The following is a 10235-nucleotide window of genomic DNA, read 5'->3' as shown; positions in this document are numbered from 1 at the left end:
AATAAACCAGCCTCAATTTTTCCTCTGAGCTGTTCTTTGGCTGTCCCAGGCAGGCAGGAACACTTCCCTGCTCTGTGCCCTGCCTGCTCCTATCCACACACTGCCAGCCAGCAGCACTCCACCCACTCTGAGCCTGGGGGAGCAGAGAGTGGGAGGCAGGACCAGTGGTCCTGGGGCACTGCACCCTTCTGTGAGCCTCACAAACACCAGTGGCCAAGCCACGAAGGAACAGGGAGCAGAGGAAAGTGCCAAAAAGTCCTGCCAAAAGCTCAGGGAGTGGAAATAAGCGAGCTTGGAGGCAGAGCCCAGGGACACTGTGAATAAACTGAGCATGGTATAGTGACAGGGTGAAGGAAACCCACAGCAAACAGCTCTGCCCCTTGTTGTCAGGTCACAGATGCCTTGAGTGTGTAAAGAGGGCAATAAACCCGAGAAAATAGATGCCCATGGTGTTATTCCTAGCAACTCCTTGTTCCTAGAGGGAATCAGTTAATCTCCTGTGTTAGCCCCAGGCAGTGTCTAGCAACACTCAGAGACAGATTGTGACACACTTTCCTTCCTCCTCCTGCTGACTTGAAACACCATTGTGCAGCCCAAGTTTGCTGACATGCCATGAACTCTGACAAGGTTGGGATCAGACTGGCAGGGATGCTGCTGCTTCCATGATGGGTGTAAGAGATGCAGCAGGTGAAGCTGTTCCAGCCTGGGTACATGTTCCCCTCTCTGAGAAACTGCAGCTGGGATTTGGGACACATCACTTCTGCTTCAAGATTCTATTTCCCTTCTTTGCTATAGATGGGGGAAGGATTCCAATTCTGGGAGGGGGGGGAAACACACTTCTCCATTACCAGGGTGGACATTCAGGGTGTGAGATCAGCCCCTCTGGTCACTTGTTTCTATCTAGTGCCAGGTGAGAACATCAGAGGAGTCTATGCTCAAAGCCTTCTCTGCAGCAGAAGTTAGCCAAGACCTCATTTCAGATCAGAAATGTGCTGCCCTGGGTATCCAGGGAAACTGGCTGATGTGTTGTGCCTGCTGGGCAGGAAAGCTCCTGCAGAACCTGGCTCAGAAGATGGTGCCAAAGGATGGAACAAGTGAGCAATCATCAGCTCAAGAGGCTGAGTGGAGAGCAAGTGGGTGCTAGCACAGAACCTGATGTCACCTCAAAGGAATGTCCTGGTTTCACAAGGTTGGAGGTTCCTTCCCCTGAAGGAGAGCACCAAATGCCTTATGTTGGCTATATATTAATACATAAGATGCAGTGGAAGGAGCCTGAGCTAGAATCCCTTTCCTGCACACTAGGAAAGGCAGAGGCACATACCAAGCTGCTGCATCCTGCTGCATTCTGCAGATTTGTTGTGTCAGATCCATGTGCCAAGGGTAAAAAGAGAGAACACACACATCCATGCACAGTCCCTGACTTGCACCCTTCCACCTAGCACCATTACTGGAACTAAAGAGAGAACACACACATCCATGCACAATCCCTGACTTGCACCCTTCCACCTAACACCATTACTGGAACAATTTCATGTCTAAGGAGTCTCTCTCTGCAGAGATTGAGCTGACCCATGGAAGGTTCTCAACCCACCTGAGGCAGCAGCAGCTTGACAGGGAAAATGGAGATGGAGAATCTATGGAACAGGCAAGAAAGATCCCATTCCTGGAAAGGAGGTGGAAGGAGGAGAGCAACTCTTGACAAAGCTTGTTTGTGCCTCTCAAAAGGCTTCAGTGTTTAACAGTAGCAAGAGATGAAGATAAGATAGCAGTGAAAATGAAACCAGTCTGGACCATTCCAGAGTTGGAAAGGACTCATTTCTGCCTGCCAAGGATCCTGTCAGTTCCTGCTGTCCCAGGGGCCAGAAGGAGGAAAGGTGTTGCCTCCTCCAGGCAGAGAAGAGTGGACATATGTGCCTTTATTAAGGCAAACTCAGGTGATGTTACCAATGTCTGGTATTTCACTCAAAGCACCATCCCCTGGATTCGTGTGGGAATCTCACCTTCCATTAAAATCCCAACCTAGCAGCTTTCAGACCTGGCAGATGCACAGAATGCTGCCCCCAGACACAGCAGAGGAGTTATTACCTTTGCAGATTTTATGATCTTCAAGACAATCTTTTCCTGCAGGAAATGTCTCATTCTGGGATGGTATTTTATCCCATCTGGATCTAGGATGGACTAGAAACCAAGACACAAAGCATTTGGGGCCTGTGCTAGAAGGGATGTTGATCCTGCCCCATGCTCACACAGGAGAGAAGTGAGATTCTGAGGCAGAACTCAGTCCCTGTGTGTGGCTTGTTAAATGGTCGTGGTTGGAAAGAGAAGGAAATTGCTTCATGCAGAGGATTCTGTGGAAAGGGTTACTGGGACACACCAAAGCTCCAACCAACCACACAGCAAGAATCAAAGAAGGAATGAAATCAGGATTTCCAATGGAGAGAGAACCTCCAGAAAATCCATGGAAAGTCTGCAAAGTCCTAGTAACCCTCTCAGCATTCCAAACAAATCCAGAGGCAGCTGAAGGCTGAGGCAAAACCAGCTCTGCAGTCCCACCCCGACAGCATCCGAGGGCTGCAGAGACAACACACAGATTAGCAGGATTTACTCCTCTTGGCTTCCAAACTCCTGTCCCCTGGCCCAGATCATGGCTTTGGGTCTCCTCAGCCCCTTCGTGGATGCTTTAAAAACCTGGAGTGCTGCAAACCCTGATCTGTTGGCTGTTCCCTCTCCCAGCAACCACCACAATCCTGCAAAAAACAGAGGTAGCACTTGGACTGCTGAGGCCAGCAAGTCAGGGCTGGGTTGTTCTTCCAAGGGCTGTGCTAGCCAAGTCAGGCTATGGATCTGCTGGATGTGGAGCACGTTACAACAGGGGATTTATGGAACAAAAACATTCCTTTCTTATAGCCTGAATGTTGACAGCAAGCACCATCCTTAACTGTGCTTTGTGAGAGAGCAGCAGTTGGATATTTCAGCGTGTCCCAGCACTTGAAGGTGTATTTAAGAAGTCAGATCTACCCTAGCTAAGAGTTTGGGGGAGCTGACAGAACCAACTCCTTCCTAGGCACACACATCCCGTTGTGTAGATGCAATGTGTCCCCCACATTTTGTGTCTATCAGCTGGTACAGAGCCAGGCAGTATTTTAGGGAAAATCACCCTGAATATGACCATCAGCTCAAGGGGCTCAGGCACTTTGTCCTCAGAGTCAGCAGCCTCTTACTGAGGTTAAATCATTGCCTGTTTGAGAAGCCTTTGCTTAAAAGCCTGTGCAGGTTGGGGCATTTTCATGCTCTGCTTGGATTGTATGGATGCCTGACCTGTATGACTCATTTCAAAGACTTGTGGGGTTTCAAGGAATTCAGATAATATGCTGTCAGAGCCTCCAGTACCAACAACTCACAAACACAATTTGATCTCACCAACAGCTCTGCAGAAGGAAATCTGTCCAGTTTAGGCATGGGACCTTTCAGAGGGAGCAAAGATACTTATCCCAGCCCTCCCAAAAGCCTTGGTTTATACTTGGACCTGTGGTATTGTGGACAAAACACCTCAGTTAGCTGTGGGTCAGCAGGACCATTGGTTTGGGGGATTCTCCCACTGCTGCAGCAGGACCAGGTGTCAATGCAGAACCAACTCATCTTCAGCCCCGTTGCACACTCCCAGTGCCCACAACCCCACCTCTACCCCCCATACCTAGGATGCCATCTCTCAGCTCCTTGGTGATGATGGGAAGGTCATCCACATCCACAAAGTGCAGGTGCTTGTCTGGAGGTTGACTGGCAGCTGCAGAGAGCTCCATCAGGTTCCACCGCCCGGTGCTGACGATGAAGACTGTAACTCCCATGTCCTTCAGGAGCTGCATGGGTTCAGAGATGTCATCAGTGGAGAAACCATCTGTCACCCAAACCAGCACCTTGGGCACATCTGGCCTGGCACCAGCCTCCCTGCTGAAGAGCTTCTCCTTGGCAAAGGAGAGAGCTTTGCCAGTGTTGGTGTCACCCATGAGCTGCTGCGTGTTCCGGATTGCTTGTTTCAGGCTCCCACCAGAAAGGTGCTGGTTAAAGGGGAACTCCATGGTGGGTGTAGTGCTGATGTGGATGATGCTGGTCTGGACATCTTTGGGGCCAAAGGTGAAAGGTTGCAAAAGGTCCCACATGAATTCCTTGACCCTGGAAAACTCATAGTGGGAGACGCTGGCAGAGCTGTCCAGCAGGAAGAGGAGGTCTCCCTCTGTATTGGAAATAGGGAGCTGGGGACCTGGCAGGGAAGAGAGAGGGAAGAGTGTTAGTGGAATGATGTGAGCCCCAAACCTGCACAGGCACCTGCTAGGAAAGCTTGGCTATCTTGTGCCAAACCTGAGAATTCAGTGGGAGGTGCTGGCTGAGATGGCAGAGGCACCAGGTCCCCTGGAACAGGAGAAATCAGACTCAGCCTTCAGGAAGGGAGAACATGAGTTACTTGGAGGTGACTATTTACAAGAGGCTGCAGTGACTGGACAAGGGGCAATAGCTTCAAACTGACAGACAGGAGTTTTGGATTGGATATTGAGAAGGAATTGTTCCCTGGGAGGTGCTGAGGCAACTGGTGCTTTTCTGTTGCCCAGAGAAGCTGTGGCTGCTCCATCCCTGGGAATGTTCCAGGCCAGGTTAGATGGGGCTTGGAGCAACCTGGGCTGGTGGAAGGTGTCCCTGCCCATGGCAGGGGGAGGAATGAGATGAGCTATAAGGTCCTTCCAACCCAAACCATTCTGTGACCCCGTGATTCCCTGACTAAGCTGGAGGTGCCAGGAGGAGGCAGGAGACCTGCAAATCTGCCTGGATCACAGCCCATCCCATGTGACACAGCTCAGCCTGTGCCACACACATCCCCAGTGATCTGGTGTTCAGAGCTCAGCAGAAAATCAGGTTGAAGTCCTGGAACCTTTTTTTCTTGTGTGCCCACAGCAACTGCAATTTCACCTCCACATCACACAGCAGAGCTAAACTGTGACCTACAGGTCCCTGACACTGGTTCCCAGAGCTCCCTGTCTCCTAGTGGCATTCCAGCAGGGCTTTGTTTAGTGCTTGTGGCTGCATGAAGCAAGGCAAACACAGGTAGTCATGGCTCTGTGCTGGGAGAAGTACAAGCCACAGACTTGGCTGGGAAGACACAGGGAATGATCCTGGCAACACTGTTCCTCCCCTCTGCTCCTCACTGGTTTGAGAAGTGTCACTTGCTTCCCAAATGCTGCAACAAACAGCTGGGAAAGCTTCTGGCCCTGGCAGAGCAAGGATCAATGGCCAAAGGACATTACTCACAGGCAGTAAACAACAAGGTCATATGCACGAGCACTAGGAGGGGAATTTGGAGTTCACCACAAGGGAGCAGATGCAAACAGAATCCACTGCTGCCACAACTCTCTGCCTGAGGGAACACCTGGGTGCAAACCAGTGTGGAACACCTGCTCCAAAGAGAAGGACATCAAAAGAAACTCAAGAGCCATGTGTTCTTGGCTGTACCCTGCAGCTCTGGGGCACTGGGAGATCTGGACCTAATGTTGCCATCATCTAAACACTGGTTTTCCTCATCAGACATAGCTGGGAATAGCTGTGTTAATTAGGAAGAGCCACAGCCTGACACCACAGAGGTTTCCCTGGAGGGCACAAAGCAGTGGTTAACAGCAACTGGTTACCAGAACCCACACTGGTGGGCAGGTGTGTATTTTGGAGCTCGAGGGACTGTCAGTGGGTGGAGAAGGCTAATCCTCTGTGCAGACAAATGCCATCACAGTTAACACTCTGCAAAGAAGGAAACCAGTTCAGCTTTTGTCAGCAGAAAGAATCCAAACCCAATGGATTCACTGGATCTCTCTGCATCAGGAGTGTGGCAAGACACATGACGTGACTGAACGCTCCTTCCCCAGGTCTAAGCTTTCAATTCCCTCATCTTTCCTGCTGCTCCTTGTCCTCCATCCAACACAAACATGCCAGCTGTGCCAGAGGTGGGGCTGCTGGGGCTCTGGGCCCAGTCAATCCATGCCTTACGCAAGCAGCTGCTGTTTTCAAGCAGTTTCCTTGTGTTGGACCCAAAGATGAGTGGCTGGATGGCAACAGGCCAGCTCAGCAGTTCTCACTTCCAGTGGGATTCAGAGGGAAGTGGCATCCATGAGCATTTCCCTGCCTCCCAAGCTGTCTGATTTTTGGAAGAACTCTGCAGACCTCCTATTGCTGCTGTTCCTGTCTCTGGGTGAGTCTAGGGAATGGCAGAGAACACCTGGCAGGATCCTCCCTACTCTCACACCTCGATAGATGCAGATCAGTCATGCAAAGAAAGGGTCACTGAGAGCAAAATGTCACTATGGAGACACAGTGCTGCCTCTTGGCTTTTCCAGGAGACAAACAGCTGGCCAGACTTGTGATGCTGCTGGGAGACATCCGCTCTGAGAGCTCCCCGAGCTCTCAGCTGGGACCTGAACACTTGCCACACTCCTGATTTACATGGGGCTTGGACCTTGGAGAGCATCATAACAGCCAAAAGAGATCATGTCCTGTCTTGGTTAACTATGTTTGACATTCCACATTTGTTTTCCTGTCTCACTGTTTGGCCACGCAGGGGAAAAAAAGTTCTCCTAGGAGTGGAGGAAGGTTTGGAGGCTGAGGAATACAAACTGTGCTGCCCTGTGGCCCCTTTGGATCACAGTGAGAGGCAGGAGGAGAAAGACACTGCCTCTCCTGGACAGAAAGGTGTGCACTGAGCCATCCAGGAGGGATTTTACACTGCAGTCCACATCAGAGCAACCTGTGCCATGGGACAAGGGCAGATCACCTGCTTAAATAAGGAGCTGAGCCCCACCAGGCAAAATATACTCATGTGACTAAAGCCCAAATTGCCTGTGCAGGTTCCAGCTGGTCTGTGCCACAGATTGCAGGCTGAGGGTGGAGAAATGGCCCTTCAGACACATGCCAGCAGCAGGAAGGAAGCTGTGCTGCCATCTCTTAGGGTCTCTGCAGGAGTTTCAGGAGCTGGAAGCATGGAGCAATGCAGGTACTGCAGGTGCTTCAGAGATCAGTAAGGGCTCCTTGCAAAGTGTGTCTGGATGGTGTCTTTGCTCTTCACTCTCTGCACCCACAAGGACAGCAACATCCCCATCATTTTCTGCTGGTGCTAACCCGGAGGAACCAGGTAATCACACCTAAATTCATGTATCACAGCCCAAGGTATAAAATGCTTATACTGATGCAACAGAGATCTGAATCTGGACCCAAAGAGGAAAGTGGAGGAACAGGTCATGCAATGCTCTGCCTTGACTTTGTGCCTTGGTGCACTAAGTCAATCCCCAGTGCTCTGAACAAACTAATCCATCCTGAGCACACAGAAGCACCACTGACCACACAGTACCTTCCTCCCTTTGTCCCCTGCAGCTGAGAACGAAGCCACAATCATCCACAACCAGTCAGGTCCCTAGGGAACAGTTAAGGACATGCATCCTGACATCTCAAACAGTTCCTCTGGGTGTGTGACCATGGCACAGCACTACAGAACCTCTGGACAAGCACCAGCCCATGCCCAGCAGCCCTGCCAGGCTGGCAGTTTGCTCAGGGCAGCTTTAGGGAAGAGCTGAGGAGGCTCCACACCAAAGCTGCTGGGATTACACCTCACCAACCAGCAGGGTCATTTCCTCTCAGGCTGCTTGGCAGTTGTGCAGCCAAAGTCAGCACACACCTTTGCCTCTGGAGCAAGGCACAATCCCTCTGGAATGCCATGGCTTGCTCTGCCACATACCCTGAAGAGCTGAGCATTGTTTTAGCCTGGGCTGGGAAACCACCACATGCACTCCCAGGGCAGCAGAATGGCATAACAATAGCAATAAGTGCTGCCTGGGTGGACTTTGAGCACTGTGACAATGCCAGAGGCAGCAGCACCATTCCTGAACCAGCCTGGGACACTGGGGGACAGGATCCAGCACCCTGTAAAGGGATCTGAGCCACAGGCACAGTCTGCTCTGTGTCCCAGAGGCAGAATCAGACCCCAACAGTCCAAGCTGCTGTCTGAGGATCTCTAATCCAGACAGACAAGAGCTTCACTTCTCCTTTCCCACTGGATTGCACTTCCCAGGTGCAGGGAAACCAGATGCAGTAACCCTGCAGCTACAAAACCTTGTGAACACACAGCAGGACACAGGTAACTGCATCAGCTCTGCCATCCCAGCGTGGGAAAAATGACCAGGAACGAGATATTCTTCTCCTCTACATCCCTTTCCTCACTGTCAGTTCTGTAAGACTGACCCACATTCATGTTCCATGAGCAGTATCCAAGAAAAAGCACATTAAATAGGAACTCTGCTGGTTGAATTACAGACATTAGCAAAAGAACAAGGCAGGTATAGTGTTAACCACAGGTTTTACTTGTCTTAATACTTGTCCCTCCGTACACAGGTAACAGGGAGGAGTTTTTTCCATAGTATCACACTAAACCCTGCAAGTTTCTGAAACAGTTTCCTTTTCCCTGCTGGAAACAAACAAGACAAAATTGCTTTCTAATAGGCAGTTTTAGACAGGTTTGTTTGTTTTGTCCTTGTGCCAGCAAAGTAACCTATATACAAATATATCTATAGCAATATAACCTCAGCTTTTATTCTGAAAAGGTTTTAGGAGAAGCTCTGAGGAACAGGAGGCATGAAAGAAGGGAAAGAAGCATGGGAATGCCTTGCCCTTTCAGGCACTCACCTGGCTCAGGTGTGTCCTGTCCCACAGCAAACCACAGCCACAGACCAAGGGAAAGCACTGCCTTGGCCAACATAGCAAAGTCTGGTCCTGGGCAAACTACCTTAAATCCAACAGCTCAGCTCTGTGAAGGCAGATGAAAAGCTTAAGATCAGTCATATTCCGTGCACAGATCCACCAGATCCCAGGGTGCTCATGCCTTGAGATCCAGCTGCTCCTTCCCCTGTGTGTGTTGCTGGGCTGTGGTGGAAGCTCCGACTCCTGGAGGCAATTCTCCTTCCTCCCCCCCCACTCCTTTTAAAGCCATAAATCCATCTTGACAGGAATAGCTGGAGGAGAGGCACACACAGCACACCCCTGCTGCTCTTCCTTGCCCGACTTAAGCTTGCCCCAGGAGCAGGGATTCAGTTGCAATCAGTCTGTGTGCAGCTGGGCTGGGCTGAAAAACATATCCCTATGGATAAAACTTCGGCCCTGCGAGGCGCTGGCGGCAGGCCAGAGACCAGGGGGGGAAAGAAAAGGAAAGCTCGGAGAAATCCAAAGCTGCTCTGCTCTGGAATGAGCTAGGAGAAGGAAAAAAACACGTATAGAAGGGAAAGAAAAAGTAGAAAGCCTGGGGAGTTGCCCTGCCCTGGGAATATTGGCTAATCTTCAGGGAGGAGGCGCAGAACATTCCGCAGGTCCCAGTGCTGCCCAGTGTGTCCCTGCCCTGCTGCCCCAGGGACTGGGGGGACACACTGGGGCTGCTGTGCCCTGGGCAGGAGCTGCTGCAGCCACACAGCCAGGCAGAGGCTGCAGGGTGGGAGTATTTGGGAAAGGGCATGAAGCAATAGTGGGAATGCAGCTGGAGCAGGCAGCAGCCTGCTGTGTGCCCACGGGTCCCTCCTTGTGGCATTAAACACTCCTCAAGTCTGGGATGCTGAGCCAAAAGGGACTCACATGCCTAAAGATCAACCTGTGACCAGCATCTTACTGGATGGAGGGCAGAGAGAACTGCCAAAAATCCCAGTTCAGCCTCTTGATCCCCTGTATGCAGGAGATTTGTGCCAGAGCAGAAACAAACCAAGCCTACTCTCCCTTCTCCTGGCTGTCCATGCATCTGCATTTGGCTCCTACTCATCAGGTAGAGGTGACAACATCCCCTTTCCCTTTTGCACTGTGGGTTTTTGCATGTTGGACTTTTTGCATGTTGGATTTTTAGGGTTAGACTCGATCTTTGAGGTCTCTTTCAACCTGGTTGATTCTATGATTCTATGTGTTACTTCTGGACAGATCCAAGATGTTACTAGTAGAGGGGAAAGGTGGAAAGTGACACTCAGTTATGAAGAGCCTCATTAATCCTCATCTTAACATGAGGAGTGACCAACAGGACAGGCTGAAAGGCAGCAGAGGAGGAATGTTAAAGAGTCTGTGGGATTTCTAACTGATCTGCTCCTTTCCCATCCTCCTTCTGCCCCATCACCAATGACCTGTTCTGAGAAAATGGGCTAGAAATGCCCTGGCTCTGGTTCCCAGGGCTCCCAGTTGCACAT

The 10235-nt window shown here is 50.9% G+C and overlaps 1 protein-coding gene across 1 annotated transcript in view; it reads right to left on the bottom strand.

The window, feature by feature from the left end:
• The window catches only part of VWA1 (von Willebrand factor A domain containing 1), a 12567-nt gene extending 3788 nt beyond the window's left edge, over nucleotides 1–8779 (bottom strand). Inside the window, exons 1-2 of the mRNA XM_009076792.1 lie at nucleotides 8707–8779; nucleotides 3695–4258 (exon numbers count right to left, since the gene is read on the bottom strand). Of these exons, the coding sequence (XP_009075040.1) occupies nucleotides 3695–4258; nucleotides 8707–8779 (637 nt within the window). The remainder of the gene's footprint in view (nucleotides 1–3694; nucleotides 4259–8706) is intronic.
• Between the last annotated feature and the right edge of the window lie 1456 nt (nucleotides 8780–10235).

Source organism: Acanthisitta chloris, unplaced genomic scaffold (assembly GCF_000695815.1).
Source record: "Acanthisitta chloris isolate BGI_N310 unplaced genomic scaffold, ASM69581v1 scaffold35416, whole genome shotgun sequence".
NCBI classification, from domain to species: domain Eukaryota; kingdom Metazoa; phylum Chordata; class Aves; order Passeriformes; family Acanthisittidae; genus Acanthisitta; species Acanthisitta chloris.
This window is presented reverse-complemented; position numbering and strand designations above follow the sequence as displayed.